At 43.2% G+C, this 16815-nt stretch overlaps 1 protein-coding gene across 7 annotated transcripts in view; it reads left to right on the top strand.

Annotated features, from left to right (window-relative positions):
- Positions 1–16815, top strand: part of nmi (N-myc (and STAT) interactor) — a 246627-nt gene that overhangs the window by 219875 nt on the left and 9937 nt on the right. For all 7 annotated transcript variants that reach the window (XM_059970304.1, XM_059970303.1, XM_059970309.1 and 4 more), the window contains 4 exons: positions 2381–2497; positions 4979–5153; positions 11113–11219; positions 15723–15909. In XM_059970304.1, coding sequence (XP_059826287.1) covers positions 2381–2497; positions 4979–5153; positions 11113–11219; positions 15723–15909 — 586 coding nt within the window. The remainder of the gene's footprint in view (positions 1–2380; positions 2498–4978; positions 5154–11112; positions 11220–15722; positions 15910–16815) is intronic.

The raw sequence follows: 16815 nt of genomic DNA, 5'->3' as shown, positions 1-16815 counted from the left end.
TGATTCGCGGTTGGTTGAATTCATGCATGTGGAATCCACGGATAAGGAGGGCCGACTGTATACTGTTTTATCATCTGCGGATTGGTGATCATTAGAAAGCGTCCTTGCCTGTGTTTGACCTACGGACCTGAAACCTCATGAGATCCACAGTCTATGCTGAAGATTCCCAAGGCCAGCACACACAAAATGCTGAAGGAACTCAGCAGGTCAGGGAACATCTCTGGAAAGGAATAGAGTCAAAGTTTCAGTCCTGTTGAAGGGTCTTGGCCTGAAACATAGATGCTTAATTCCTTTCCAAAAATGCTGCTGATCTGCTGAGTTCCTCCAGCATGCAATGCGTGTTGCTCTGGATTTCCGGCGTCTGCAGAATCTCCTGTGTTAAAGATTCCCAAGGCCAATCCTTCTTGTCTAATCAGCAGTCTGCCACTACCCCTGCTCTGTCTAACCCAATGGTGGAACAAGGTGTCATCAGAGTTTGTAATAGAGAGATGTGGGTCATTGGCTGAAAATACATGTTTCTGTGTGAATGAACTTCTCAATCTCTTGGTGTTTTCAGTAAATCAGCTCATTTCGCTGTTGTTGTTGGGTATCTTCCATTTTGTTGTGTTCTGTATTGTTCTCTGAGCACTGTGATCATGCTACGTTGGTGCCAGAATGTATGACAACAGTTCAAAATTCAAATTAAATTTATTGTCAGAGTATGTATACATTATAGAACCATGAGATTTATCTCCTTACAGGCAGCCACAAAACCAAGAAACCCATTAAAATAAAGAAGACCGTCAGACACCCAATTTGCAGGAAATAGGCTAATTGTGCAAGCAATAAAAGTAAGCAATTAACATTCAGAACTAGGGTTCAGAAAAGTGAGTCCACAGCCACAAAGCCAGTCATAGTCGATCCAGGAGCCCATTAGTTACAGGCCATATCCTCAGGTCAGTGCAAAGATGGGTAAACCTCATTGAGCAACAACCTGCATCCAGACCTTAGCCCTCTAAAAACCTCTTACCCCTCTAAAAACCTCTTACCCAAATTTCTCTAAAATGTCACAAACTTAACCCACGTCTACCACTGCTGCTGGCAGCCCATTCCATACTCACACCAACCTCTGAGAAAAGAAATTTCCTCAACATTCTTGAATGTTTCACCTTTCACCCTAAACCTATAACCTCTAGTTCTAGTCTTCAGAAAAACAAAAAGGTCAGCTGACTACTTTGCAGAACACCTCCATTTAGTTTGGAGTGTCACTCAGAGCCTCTAGTTGCCTGTCAGTTTAATTACACATTATATTCCCAGTCTAACATGTGCACGTATAGCCTCCCACATTACTCCAATAATTCCCAACATGAACTTGAAAAATAGTATCCCCATGCTTCTCATCCGGCCTCAATGCCTTGACCTTTCCAATCTTGCCCAGTGCTTAAAGCAGCCAAACAGCCAGTTGCTCTTTGCTCTCGGATTTGGGCCCTGCTGCTTCGATATGCTCTCAGGCCTTGGAGCTGCAGGAGGACCACCTGGCACTTAAACTGGTCAATCATCAGCTTATTCCTCACTCTTGGGCCTGGGCCCCACTGCCTCATCTCAGCTTGCTTCACCTTGGCTGTTCTCAAGCCTGGGCACCACTGCCTTGCTTCAGCCCACACACGCCACACCACCCCACAACTGTCCTGCACCTTTGAGACTTCACACCCCAAAAATGCCAGTTCGTGCAGGCAATTCAAAAGGTCAGCTCCAGAAGGGAAATTACAGGCTTGATTTACAGAAAAGGGTAATAGAGTAATTAGTAGTTTTGTTTGCTGTCAGCAAGGCGTCACTGCGCTTCACCAGCACCACCTTAAACCGGAGACACTTGTGGCTGCTCCAGCACATGTTGGTTGGTTCACAAATGACATATTTCTCTGTATGTTCTGATATACATCTGATAAATAAATCTGAATGTATAAATTTGCTGTATTTGGTAAACTCTCAGATGATATAGTAGTTCAGTATTTGCTCTTTAGTCCTTTAACCAAAACACTGAAAAAAACATGCAGGCCACTTTTCTCCCCCTCCCACTCTGAATGGGAATCCATTCCTAATTCAGACCTAATGTTAGGAAAATTAAAAGAAAAGCGCATTGCTAGAGATCCAAATTTAGAAAAATCTTGGAAAGATATTCGGCAAACTTGGTAAACGTCAGAAATTTCCTGCTGGGAGCTGGTCACTCCTCTGAGATGGAAGACCTTTCCCATGAATTTTAGTTTGTTTCACTGATACTGTCACAATGATAAAGACCAGCATGGTTTGACTATCATGTTCGTAAGAGACTGATTTTAAATAATGCTGGAGAATATTTTTAATTATTGATATTGCACCTATAAATCAATACTTCTTTTGACAGGAGATGATCCACAACAAGATGCAAAAATATGACAAACTAAAAGCTGAGCTAGTTCAACTTGAAAATGAGCTTCAACTTAAGCAAGATCTGTGTGACTCTCTTTGCGATAAGTTCAAGGTAAGTTGCTGTTATGTGGAAGCAGATTCACGGGTTTGGTGAGTGAGAGAGTAAACACTGACTACAAATAAGCTTGTTAATCATTTATTTACAAACAGTAAAATATTTGACCAAACACCTAAGTTGCCCCCAATTTACACAAATTGCAAAATTAAATACTCAACAAACAAATACTTAGTTAGGAGTGCGCACGGGCTTCCTAAGTCTCGAGCATACTTGCCCAATGGTTCGTCAGCACTGGTCACAACCTCTGTGTGAAGCAGACCCCGGGGTCAAAGGAAAGAGACCAAGCCTCCATCATGTGCTATTCTTATACCCCTGAGCTGATTGAAACTGGATCCTTGTGCTGTGGCCCACAATGCAACCAATGGGGAAATAGCTGCACAGTGGAAGTGGCTTTTGACCAACAGGTAAATTAACCCCCACATAACAGTTGCCCTTTCTATTAATGGGGAAAGCAAAATGATATCATTCTTTAATAAATTCTGATTGTTTAAGCAAAATCTTGTACTTGTCAGTTCAAAGCCTCAGCTCAATGCTAAACTGACTCCACAATCTATAAGCTCACTTTCAAGAATTCTGCAACTTGAGTTCTCAGTGATAGTTAATTATTATTTTTAGCACTGAGTGAGGCCTGCAACGATCAGGGTCAACCAGGGATGTTATAACCTGGCTGTCTAGATAAACAGGCCTGGGGAGTACGATACGGAGAGCAAGCTGTTGCTCGTGTGGCAAGATCACCCTCCCAATCATCTGATGGACCCAAAGGAACGGCAGAGACAGATACAGTTTGGCATCAGCAGTGTGGCAGGAGTTGCCAGTCAGAGTTGAACTCCAATGTAGAACTGCCTTAGGTTCTCCGGCACTGGATTTTTCCTTCGGGATTTACTCCTGAAGCCTTCCCCATGAGTGGCGATAGCCGCAAGACAGGAGAGGTTTGAGATTGGGTTTTCCTTCTCGATGAGCTGCCGGCTGATGAGCCGCAACTACCGAAGTGACAGATTTTAAGTTCCAGTTCCAGTTGACTGTCATCTGACTGTACATACAAACAAACAACTTGCTGGATCTCTGGTCCAGGTGCCAATCAATGGGATAACAGTTCATCACAGCCTAGATGGGCTGAAGGGACTGTTTTCTGTGTTGTAGTACCCTACAACAGGGCTTCCTGTTTTTATGCCATGGACCATTAAACAAGGGGTCTGTAGATCCCAGGTTGAGAACCACTGTTCTGTAATGATGAGGCTTAAATTATCACTGGAAGATAGTTGTTATCCTCATTGGCAGTTGTTTACTTCCATAAATAAACCAAAAATTATATTTTCTGAGTGAATCATTGTAACAGTTTTATTATCACCCAACTATTTAACATGATGTTACAAGAAGTTGACTTGCCTAATACCCCATGTACTGTCTAAAAGTGAACTGTGGATTAATCCCATTTAGCTGAAATCCCCACAAGTTAAGACCCTTGAAATACACTTTCAGGCATCCAGCTTATCGACTCTGCTCTGTTCACTTCTATCAATTTTCTCAATCTGTGTCAATTGGATACTGACCTTTTTGCAAAAGGAGAAGAATCATTGCCTTTTGCTTTGCTTAAGCCTCTTAAAAAATGTTGTACATCTTAAATCACCTCTAGGTGTTTTTGTTCTAAACCTAGCCATAATTCTCTAGCTAGTATTCTCTTTCTAAATTATTATTAAGAATCAAACAGTGGGGTATTTTGAAGAGCAAAATTTGAATCTATTCTCAAATTACATTTAAATTGCCTTGAACCAGGTGCAATCATTCCTTCCTGTCCTGATTTTGTGTTTCTAGCTCATTTATTATGATAGTCCTCATTAGGCCTCAAGTGTTATGACTGCCATTGGGATATACAAGAGGAATGTTGTCTGTTTTGAGCAAACATCTGGTTTAGTTGCTGTTTTCTACAGTAAGATTAAATTACTGTCCTCGCACCTACTTCCAGCTGTAAATGTGAGTATTATGAGAGTGTGACACCACTCTGACGGTGGTGTCTGAAAAGAGGATGCTGTCCAAGTTGCATGCCATCTTGGACAATGTCTCCCATCCACTCCATAATGTACTGGTTAGGCACAGGAGTACATTCAGCCAGAGACTCATTCCACCAAGATGCAACACTGAGCGTCATAGGAAGTCATTCCTGCCTGTGGCCATCAAACTTTACAACTTCTCCCTCGGAGTGTCAGACACCCTGAGCCAATAGGCTGGTCCTGGACTTATTTCCACTTGGAATAATTTACTTATTATTATTTAATTATTTATGGTTTTATATTGCTATATTTCTTCACTATTCTTGGTTGGTGCGACTGTAACGAAACCCAGTTTCCCTCGGGATCAATAAAGTATGTCTGTCTGTATAATTTATTATTACATGCAAACAAAACTAGTGTTAGAAATACTGGAGATCTTTTTCTTGCTGGGATTTTCACTTTTCAAACTGGTATTTGCTGTCTACAGTTTAAGATTAAGTTACCACAGATGGACATGAAGTTTGTCAAGTCCAAACAAAATGTGCCAGTAGATCAAGAGACGGATGAGTTCCTGTATACAAAAGGCATCTATACCATCATTCCGAAAATGTCAGTGCTCCTTCAGAATGGACAGGCCTTAATCACATTTGAAGAGGAGCAAGGTAACCATGGAAACCTACAATTCTACAGACATAATGTATTGCAAGTCAGAAAAAAATTTCTAGAAGGATCTGATTGCCATCTTATTGCGTGGAATAATAAATATTTTTAAATGTTTCTACATTTCCTATACAAATTTGCCATTCTTTGTTCCTTTATTGATTTAAATTCTTGGCATAGTCTAGATGGGCTAAAGAGCTTGTTTCTGTGCTGTAGTTTTCTATGCTTCTGACTCTATTGCTTTTTCATTCTATGAAGTGCTACTCTTGGAGCCTACATATTTACTCTACCATGTATCACACTGTTTTGTTCAGTATCCCAACTTTTTCAGTAAGGTTTTTGTCAAAGGTGATTTTCAGTTTTGGTACCAATTTCAGATTCATTTATTTATCATATGTACATTCGAAACATGCAGTGAAATGTATTGTTTACATTAACAACCAATGCAACCTAAGAATATGCTGGGAGCAGCCACAAGTGACATCACACATTCTGGTGCCAACATAGCATGCCTGGCATGTTCATAGAGTAACACAATCAACAACAGAACAACCACCAGCCCTGTTCCGTCCTACCACCTGTCCACCCATGCGCGCTCACACAGATAGTAGTCTAATCCCAGGCCAGGCTGACTTTGGCCTCCAGACTCCAGCGGAGTCAATGAAGGCAAAGCCATTGAATGTCAAATTCAAGTGGCTGAACACTTGTGTGACTTAGCAGCTGGTGACCCAGGTCCCATTGTGATTTACTCAAGAATTGTTTCTTTACAAAGTTCAGTTGCTTCCCATTCCTCGAAGGAGCATGAGTGGACTGATTGTGTTCTTATGGATAGTGGTTGGGGCAACTATTCCCTGATGAGGGCAGTTCTCAGACATTCTTTATGGCCTCTTTCATGGGTAACCATCCAAGATAGATCTCACATGTTAAAGACACTGTCAAGTGAACTCCGGTTGAGAAAATGTTTCTTTCACCACATTGCTCCCATTTTGTTTACTGATTTCTTTTTCTCTGCATTCCGAAATTGCTGGGTTTCATTAATAGGGATTATTAATTACAGATCCCATAGAAATTTGTCCATCCATCCTTCCATCGATCCAACCCTTCCTGAATAGGCCCTTCCGACCCTTTGAACCATGTCGTCCCCAGTAACCATGACAAACCTGATTCAACCCTACCTAATCACAGGACAATTTACAATGGCTAATTAACCTACATCTTTGGACTGTGGGTGGAAATCTGAGCTCTCAGAGCTGAGCTAAATGCTACATTACCACGGCCCCCAGCTTACTTTTTAAAATTATTACTACATGTGGCTTTGTTTGGAAATCTTTTTCTTCTCTCAAATAAATTTCAAATATACTTCAGAATTGCCCTTAGTCAGTTATGTCAAGATTCTGGTTATCCAGTCCCTCAATGGCCTTGTATGTTAGGTAAAAGGAAAGATACTTCATCAGTTCTCCAACTGTTTATTGTGTCCCCAGAGAGTCAGCAACCCTCACCATTTCTCACCATCTGCCATTTTCTCACCATTTCTCATTACCTGTTTTTTTTATCACCTGTCCTTTTCTTGCCATCTCACCATTTCTCATTACCTGCCTTTCATCATCTGCCCTTTTCTCACCATTTCTCACCACCTCGCCCATTTCTCTCTGTCTCCCCTTTCCAAAAAGAGTCTCCCTTGTGCCTTTCATTTTACTGGACATCCAGGTCTCCACACTTGAGAGTTTTCTACAGAAGTAGGTGAAATGTTATTAGTTTCAAGGTAACTCTGGAAAAGGATAGGTCTGGTCCTTGGGTTGAGGTTCTAAATTGGAGAAAGGTCAATTTTGATGGTATCACAAAGGATCTGGCAAAGCTGGATTGGGACAGGTTGCTTTCTGGCAAGAAATGTACTTGGGAAGTATGAGGCCTTCAAAAGTACAATTTGGAGAGTTCAGTGTTTGTATGTTCCTGTCAGAATAAAAGGCAAGGATAACAGGTTTAGGGAACCTTGGTTTTTGAGAGGTATTGAGGCATTGGTTAAGAAAAAGTTGGTGCATAAGAAGGCAGTTAGGAACAAATGAGGTACTTGAGAAGTAGAAGAAATGTGAGAGAACACTTATGAAGGAAATCAGACCTAAAAGAAGGCATGAGACTGCTTTAGCAGACAAGGAAAAGGAGACTCCTAAGGACTTCTACAGACATATTAAGAGGAAAAGTTAGCAAGAGACAAAATTGGTCCTCTGAAAAATCAGAATGGTAATCTATGCGTGGAGCTGAAAGAGATGCGGGAGATCTTAAATGGATTTTTTGCATCTATATTTACTCAAGAACCTGACACAGAGCTGTAGATGTGAAGCCATGTAGCAGTGAGGTCATGGATCCTATGCAGATTAGAGAGGAAGAGGTGTTTGTTGTCTTAAGGCAAATTAGGGTGGATAAATCCGCAAGGCCTAACAATGTGTTCTCTCAGACGCTGTGGCAGGCTGGTGCAGAAATTGCAGGGGCCCTAGCAGAGATAGTTAAAACATCCTTAGCCATGGGTGAGGTGCTGGAGGATTGGAGGATATTTAATGCTGTTCTGTTGTTTAAGAAAGGCTTTAAGAATAAGCCAGGAAATTATAGCCTGGTGAGCCTGATATCAGTAGTGGGGAAAGTTATTGGAAGATATTCTAAGGGACTGTATATATAAAGTATTTAGATAGGCATGGACTAATTGGGATAGTCAACATGGCTTTGTGCATGGTTAGTCATGTCTAACCAATCTTAACATTTTTCGAGGAAGTCAATGAAGGCAAAGCAGTGGATGTTGTCTACATGGACTACGGGTCTTGCATGGGAAATTAGTCAATGAGGTTCAGTCACTTAGCTTTCAGGATGAGCTAGTAAACTGGATTAGACGTCGGTTTTGTGGGAGAAGCTGGAGAGTGGTAGTAGTCGGCTCCATCTCTGACTGGAGGCCTGTGACCAGTGGTGTGCTGAAAGGATCAGTGCAGGGTCAGTTGTTATTTGTCATCTATATCAATGATCTGGATGATAATGTGGTAAACTGCATCAGCAAATTTGTGGATGACAACAAGATTAGGGGTATAGTGGACAGTGAGGAAGTGAGATCCCACTTGCAACGTGATCTGGACTGGCTGGAAAAATGGGCTGAAAAATTACAGGTGGAGTTTAATGCAGACAAATGTGAGGTGTTGCACATTGGGAAGATGAACCAGAGTAAACCAGAGGGACTTGGAAGTATAGATCCATGATCCTTTGAAACTGCTGTCACAGATGGATAGTGTTATAAATAAAGCTTTTGCCACATTGGCCTTCATAAACTGGAGTTGGGATGTAATGTTGAAATTATATAAGATATTGGTGAGAGTGAGAATCAGAATCAGGTTTAATATCACTGATATATGTCATGAAATTTGTTGTGAGATAATGCTCATGGGTTCAATGTCCATTCAAAGATTCGATGACAGAGGGGAAGGGGCTGTTCCTGAACTGTTCAGTATGTGCCTTCATATTTCTGTACCTCCTCCGTGGTGGTAGCAATGAGAATAAGACATTCCTTGTGTGATGGCAGTCCTTAATGATGGACGCCGCCTTTTTGAGGCATCGCTCATTTAAGGTGTCCTGTATACTACAGTGGCTAGTAGCCATGACAGAGCTGACTAAGTTGCAACTCTCTGCAGCTAACTTCGATCCTATTCAGCAGTCCTCCAATACCAGACAGTGATGCAGCCAGTCAGAATGCTCTCCGTGGTACATCTGTAGAAATTTGCAAGTGTCTTTGACATATCAAATCTCTTCAAGCTCCTAATGAAATATAGTCACTGTCATGCCCTCTTTATAGCTGCATCGATATGCTGGAACTAGGTTGGATCCTCAGAGATCTTGACACCCAGGAGCATGAAATTGCTCATTCTCTCCACTCTGATCTCTCTATCAGGACTGGTGGTGTTCCCTCATCTTACTCTTTCTAAAGTCCACAATTAGGCCTAATTTGGAGGATTTTGTCCAGTTTTGATCACCTCCCTATAGGAAGGATGTACATAAGATTGAAACAGTGCAGAGGAAACTTACAAGGATACTGCTGGGACTTGTATAGTTATAGGGGAAGGTTGAATAGGTTAAGACAAAATTACTGCATGAGGGGTATAGATTAGAGTAAATGCAAGCAGGCTTTCTCTACTAAAGTTGGATGAAATTACAACTGGAGGTCATGAGTTATGGGTGAAAAGTTTAAGAGGAGCATGAGGGAGAACTCCTTCACTCAGGGGGTGGTGAGAGTGTGGAACGAGCTGCTAGCCAAGTGGTGGATGCGGGTTTGATTTCAACTCAAGTCAAGTCATTTCGACCATAATTGCTGGTACAGTGCATAGTAAAAATGAGACAATGTTTTTCAGGACCATGGTGTTACATGACACAGTACAAAAACTAGACTGAACTACGTAATTTAAAAAAAACAGAGAAAGCTATACTAGACTACAAACCTACACTGGACTGCATAAGGTGCACAAAAACAGTGCAGGCATTGCAATAAATAATAAACAGGACAGTAGGGCAAGGTGTCAGTCCAGGCTTCGGGTATTGAGGAGTCTGATAGCTTGGGGGAAGAAACTGTTACATAGTCTGGTCATGAGAGCCCAAATGCTTCGGAGCCTTTTCCCAGACGGCAGGAGGTTAAGAGATTGTATGAGGGGTGCATGAGGTCCTTCATAATGCTGTTTGCTTTGTGGATGCAGTGTGTAGTGTAAATGTCCGTGATGGCGGGAAGTGAGACCCTGATGATCTTCTCAGCTGACCTCAATATCCGCTGCAGGGTCTTGCGATCCGAGATGGTGCAATTTCTGAACCAGGCAGTGATGCAGTTGATCAGGATGCTCTCAATACAACCCCTGTGGAATGTGCTGAGGATGGGGGTGGGAGATGGACTTTCCTCAGCCTTCGCAAAAAGTAGAGACACTGCTGGGCTTTCTTTGCTATGGAGCTGGTGTTGAGGGACCAGGTGAGATTCTCTGTCAGGTGAACACCAAGAAATTTTGTGCAGTTTACGATCTCTACCAAGGAGCCATCGATGTTCAGCAGGGATTGGTCTCCTGAAGTCAACAACCTTCTCTTTTGTTCACATTAAGAGACAGGTTGTTGGCTGTGCTCCAGTCCGTTAGCCGTTGCACCTCCTCTCTGTAAGCGACTCATCGTTTCAACACTTATGAGAAATTTGGATAGGTACATGGATGATGGGGTTATGGAGGGCTCTGGTCCAGATGCAGGTTGATAGAATAAGGCAGATTAATGGTTCGGCATAGACTAGATGGGCCAAAAGGCTTGCTTCTGCACTGTAGTGTTGTTATGACTCTAAATGTACATCACAGACATTCAGCCCAATTACTCTATACCCTATGAGCAACCTCAAACATCATAATTCCAAATCCCCTCCAGTGTCATATCAACTGTTTTACAGAACAATGATACAATACCATGCCTTTTCCCTGTACACCTGTACTAACCAGGTCTACATTCTCACCTCTCTGGGAAGAGCACGTTCTTTATTTGATGCTCTCATTGCCTTTAGTTTCCCTTCCCACTATAATTAGAAACACTCTGGTGAACCCAAAATCTTTACACTATTTTAAAGACCCTCTTTGAGATCAACTCTCTGTTTAGGAGAACTAGGACATTTTTGTCTTTTACCGATAGGTCTAACCTAGCCTTACTGGTGTCACTGAAACTGAAGTAATGGAAAATCTTAGTATTGATATTCACTGCATTCACAGGTTTCAATATTTAATTTTAACGATGTGGAAATTATAGATACAGAGGTGGAACTGGCCAATATGGGCTTGGAGTAATGAGCAAGCCATTATTCAGCTATTTTGATCTTGGAAGGTTGATTTATTTCTCGGCTTAGTTCTGATCTCCAGATTGTTGCTTGCAGTTGCTACTCAAGAGGTGATGTTTAATTTAATTCTTTTTTTTACTTTAAAGTTGCACACAGGATTCAAAGAATAGGCAGACATCATGTAGACCTCCAGTCTGAAAAAATACAAGTAAATGCTTATCCAGTCAAACTGGATGCAACACAGCATTTTCAGGTAAGGACCTGTAATCAGTAATAGAACATTGAGAATGGAATTACAAATTAAAACCATTGCCAATAAGGGCTTTTGCATACATTTTGAATAAATTCAGCCAGTCATACTTGTCATGTCCAATCTGAGGTCAGCTCTCCTTTAAGATTTATTTGAACTTCCCTTTCTGGTTCTTGTTGATCGCCAAGCTTGTGCCACTGCTTTCTCTGAAAAGCATTAATGCCTATCCTCACCAATAGCCAGGATATGATAATATACATTACTGTGCAAAAATTTTAGACATATGCATATATATATTGTACATGTAGCTAGGATGCCTGGCTTTTGTACAGTACTGTATTTCTCAACATGGAGCGGAGTGCCAGTTTGTAAATCTGGCAGGAGCAAAGGATATTGGGAATAATGAGGGTGGAGCTCCGCAGGTGGGGTGTGGGACAGGTGGCAGAGAAAGAATGTCAAAGGTGGAGGGGTGATGGTGCAGAAACACCCAGCCCTGAGACACCAGACAAGGTCATTTGATTCCAAAAAATTATCTTATTCATCATTACAGAATGTCTCCCTGGTGCTTCCCGCTCCCTCCCCTCTTCCTTCCCCTTTTCCCGGTCATGATTCCCCTCTCCCTGCCCCCTTCCCACTCTCAGTCCACAAAAGAAACCCATATCAGAATCAGGTTCATCATCATTCCCGCTTGTCCTGAAACTTGTTTTTTTTGTGGCAGCCCTATAGTGGAATACATAAAATTATGACAGTGTTGTGCAAAAGTCTCAGGCACCCTAGTTATATACAGTATGTTTGCATAGTACTGCACATCCCAGAATTTTGAAAGAAGCAAGTGAGGAGATTGCTGGGGTTTGACAAAGATGTTTATGTTCTCACCAGCAACAGGTGAGATCCCAGAAGATCGGAGAGTAGCAAATGTTGTGCATTTGTTTAAGAAAGGAAGTAGGGATATTCCAGGTAGTTATAGGCTATTTAGCCTCTCATCCGTATAAGAAAGCTATTGGATAGGAAAGTATTGTGTAGGATTTATGCACGTTTCTTAAAGTATGGCTTTGTGCAGGCAGCTCATGTCTTGCAAACTTAATCAAGTATTTTGAGGAGGTGACATTGCAGCTTAATGAAGGGTAAGGCATGAACTTTAGTAGGCATTTGATAAGGTCTGTAATGGGAGGTTGATTCAAAAGAGAAAGGTGCATGATAGCCAGGCTGAATTGCCATCGTGATTTCCCACAGATGACAGAATACAAGTGGAAAACTGGTATTCGAGATGGAAGTCCCTCACCAGTGATGTTCTGCAAGGATTGTTGTTGGGGCGTCTGTAGATTGTGATAAATGTCAATGAATCGGATGAAAATATAAATAGGTGGATTAGCAGATTTGCAAATGGCACCACGATTGGTGAAGTTGTGAACAGTGTAAAGGACCATCCAAGAATATGCACAATATCGATCTGTTACGGGTGGAGAAATGGCAGATGGATGGAGTTTTATCTATGCAAATAGCAGGTGTTGCACTCTGGGAGGTCAATGAAAGGAGAAAGTTGACAGTTAATGGCAGACCCCTTAATAGTTTGGAATGTAGAGGGATCTTGGGGTCCAGGTACATTGTTCATTGAAAGTGTCTGTGCAAGGTGGTAAAGAAGGCTTAAGGCATGCTTGCCTTCATTGGTAGGGTTCTTGAGTATAAGAGTAAGGGAATTATGCTCTAGTTATACAAAACATTAGTCAGATTGCTATTAGTATCTGATTGCCCCATAAGAGGAAGGATGTGGTGAGTGGGGTGGGTGTAGAAGATGTTTATCAGGATGTTGACTGGGTTTGAAAATATGAGCTTGGACAAACATAGGCTGTTCTTCCTAGTACATTGGAGGCCAGAAGGGGTTGGAAACCTGATGGAGGTTTTTAAAATTATGAGATATATAGATAGGGTAGACAATCAATAGGTACATTTAATATCAGAGAAATGTATACAATTATATTTCCTGAAATACTTTTTCTTCACAAACATCCACGAAAACAGAGAAGTGCCCCAAAGAATGAATGACGGTTAAATGTTAGAACCCAAAGCCCCTCCCCCCAACTCGTGCACAAACATCAGCAAGGCAACGACCCCCCCTCCCCCACCAGCAAAAAACCATCAGCGCCCCCACGGAGCACTCAAGCGTGCAGCAAAGCATCAATAAGGACACAGACTTGCAGTACCCCAAAGACTACTCGTTCACCCGGTAATTTGACATACCACAGTGGGGGGGGGTCCCCCCCTCTCTCCCCCTCTCTCCCCCTCTCCCCCCTCTCCCCCCCTCTCTCCCCCCCTCTCTCCCCCCCTCTCTCCCCCCCTCTCTCCCCCCCTCTCTCCCCCCCTCTCTCCCCCCCTCTCTCCCCCCCTCTCTCCCCCCCTCTCTCCCCCCCTCTCTCTCCCCCCTCTCTCCCCCCTCTCTCCCCCCTCTCTCCCCCCTCTCTCCCCCCTCTCTCCCACCTCTCTCCCCCCTCTCTCCCCCCTCTCTCCCCCTCTCTCCCCCCTCTCTCCCCCCTCTCTCCCCCCTCTCTCCCCCCTCTCTCCCCCCTCTCTCCCCCCTCTCTCCCCCCTCTCTCCCCCCTCTCTCCCCCCTCTCTCCCCCCTCTCTCCCCCCTCCCCCCTCTCTCCCCCCTCTCTCCCCCCTCTCTCCCCCCTCTCTCCCCCCTCTCTCCCCCCTCTCTCTCACCTCTCTCCCCCCTCTCTCCCCCCTCTCTCCCACCTCTCCCCCTCCAAATAAGGGGAGAAAGGTGTCCCTGTTTCACAGCGAGAGGGGTGACATAACAAAACAACTCACTGATTTATTGTGTTAAAAGTCTGTTGCGTCGCTTTTTTCTCAAGCTCTGCACCTCTGGGCACACAGCCAACAGCAAGCCGGCTGCTTCTGATCTTCCTTGTTCTCCCGCAATGCATCAGTCGACAGCAGCAGCACCAACCTTGAATCCGTCTGCCTCCAGAACCACGAAAATCCGGCACCCTGAAGGTGTGCTCGTCTTCTAGACCACATCCCTGGCATATCGAAAAGTGGTCAGTCGTGAGGCCTTGAGAGCGGGTCCCATTCCCACAAGGAACCAAAGTCAGAGTGTAACTCCAGGTCAAGGTCTATAAAAGAACCTGGAAAGGGAAAAAAGAGATTTCAAAGATAGAAATAGGGCTGTTTCCAAAGATACAAGCAAAGGAGTTGCTGTTTAGCACCATCATCACTCAGCTCCACACCTTCACTCAGAATCATTTCCCCAGTGTAGATATTATCGAACACCAGAGGACACCTTTTTAAGGCTGAGGGGTGGTGGGGGTGAGTTTAAAGGTAATGTGGGGGGCAAGGTTTTATTATACAGAGTGTGGTAGGTCCCTGGAGTAAGTTACCAGGGGTACTACTGAAGCAGGAGTCTGAGGCTTTTAGATTGACACATGATTAAGAAGGGATGTGGATGATATCCTGCAGTGTTGGGAGAAGCTTTAAGCTCCTTATCTAAGAAAAGATGTGCTGACACTAGAGAGGGCCCAGAAAGACAATGATTCCAGGAATTAAATGGTTATTGTATGAGCAGTATTTGATAGCTCTGTGTCTGTAATCTGTAATCACTGGGGTTTAGAAGAATGAGGGGAAATGAGCGAGTGGATGCAGAGAGGATGTTTCCTATAGTGGGGGGGGGGGTCTAGGACCAGAGGGCACAGCCTCAGAATAGAGGAATGCCTGTTCAGAACAGAGATGAGGAGGATTTTTTAAAGAGAGAGGTGAATCTGTGGAATTCATTGTCACAGACAACTGTGGAAGCCAAGTCATTGGGTATATTTAAAGTGGAGGTAGTTTCTTGATTAGGCAGGGCATCAGGCAGGGAAAAAGCAGGGGAATGCGGTTGAGAGGGATAATAAATCAGCCGTGAAGGAATGGCCTAATTCTGCTCCTATATCTTATAGTTTTGTATATAGAAGGAATAGTATAAACTAGCATTAAGATTGGCATAGCATCAGGGACTGAGTAGGCTTTCTAGTGCTGTACTGTACTGTGTTTAATGACAACTCTAAGTTGACTAGTTGATGTGGACTGCATTCAAAAGCAATCAATATCTGAGAAGACTGCATCCAGATCAGGGACTAGCATCGGCATCATGTTGTCCTCAGGCTAGGACTTGTGCTGGAATTTGTGGTAGGGGGATGTATTCACTGGAGTTGAGTATGATGTTCTCCTAAGGGGTTGTCCATTGATGAGTCCTCGGGTGGCCGTAGAGGCTGTTCCGGGGTCCATGTAATCTGGTGCAATGTGGGTAAGAGTAAGTGGTGGCTGTGGTTAATGGTTGGGTCTTTTGGTTTACAAATTGTATTCTCTTATCTCTCTCTTTTCCCCTTACCCAATAGTGTTTATCTAACTCAGATCTAACAAACAAATCCAATTACAAATGATTGACGCATCATCCTTCAATACTAAGAACAGCTACTTTAACCGTCCATGCTTTGAAGTTTAATGCAGTTTGTTTCTATTAACATTTTTAGATACATCTTGATATCTCCATGAATAAAGTCAGGGTTTCTGAAATCCCGGATATTATTCCAGAGGAACAGATGAGGGATAAGTTGGAAATAAGCTTTTCAAAGCCGAGTCTAGGTGGAGGGGAGGTGGAGAGTATCAATTACTTCATCTCTTCTGGAACTGCAGAGATCACATTCGTGGACAAATGGGGTAGGTAAAACACTTTCATCTGTACTTTCTAGTGGAAATTAAAGTCAATAGCCTTCAAAAACTCTAAGCTTAAACAACACAATCGCAAACACCAGAATGTCTGCAGATGCTGGAAATCCAAAGCAACACACTCAAAATGCCTGAAGGATTCACCAGGTCAGGCAGCATCTATAGAAATGAGTAAACAATCAACATTTTGGGCCAAGACCTGAAGAGGGGTCTCGGCCCAAAACATTGACTGTTCACTCTTCATAGATGCTGCCCGGCCTGCTGAGTTACTCCAGCATTTTGCATCTGTTGCTCTATAGAAATATACATGGAGAGGGGTGAGCATGGGGGTGGTCAATTTGTTTCCGCTGTTGAAAAGTTGCACATGCTATGAATCTGACCATTTTAAATTATAAATGCAAATGAAGTCATCTGTGAGACATGACAGTGATGCTTCAATCAGTCAGAGTTGCAGGGATGTTGTGTCTTAGCTGTCCCGATATTCAAGCCTGGGCAGGACAATAAGGAAAGCAAGTTGTTATCCACATAGCAAGCTCCCCCTCTCCGGCGGGTGATGAATCCAAAGGAACACCAGAGTAACACCGATACGGTTAGGCACCAGTGGCATCACAGGAGTTGCCAGTCGATGTTTAACTCAACGTTGGACTGCCTTGGGATTCCACTTCAGGATTTCCCCCCGGGGTTTACTCCCCAAGCCTTCCCCATGAGTGGGTAGACCGCAAGGCAGTGGAGGTTTGAGATCAGAGTTTTGCTTCTCCTAGATGAGCTGCCAGCCACGGCTGACAAGCCCATTTGCCCAAAAGATTGAGACCTAGCAATACCCAAAACAATTCTAAAATGCATGATGACACAGAGATATATATATATATTTTTAAAGTTGTGACAAGGACATAAGGA

This window comes from Hypanus sabinus, chromosome 5 (assembly GCF_030144855.1).
Source record: "Hypanus sabinus isolate sHypSab1 chromosome 5, sHypSab1.hap1, whole genome shotgun sequence".
NCBI lineage: Eukaryota > Metazoa > Chordata > Chondrichthyes > Myliobatiformes > Dasyatidae > Hypanus > Hypanus sabinus.
The sequence above is the reverse complement of the archived record's forward strand: the minus strand, read 5'-3'. Positions and strand labels throughout refer to the sequence as shown.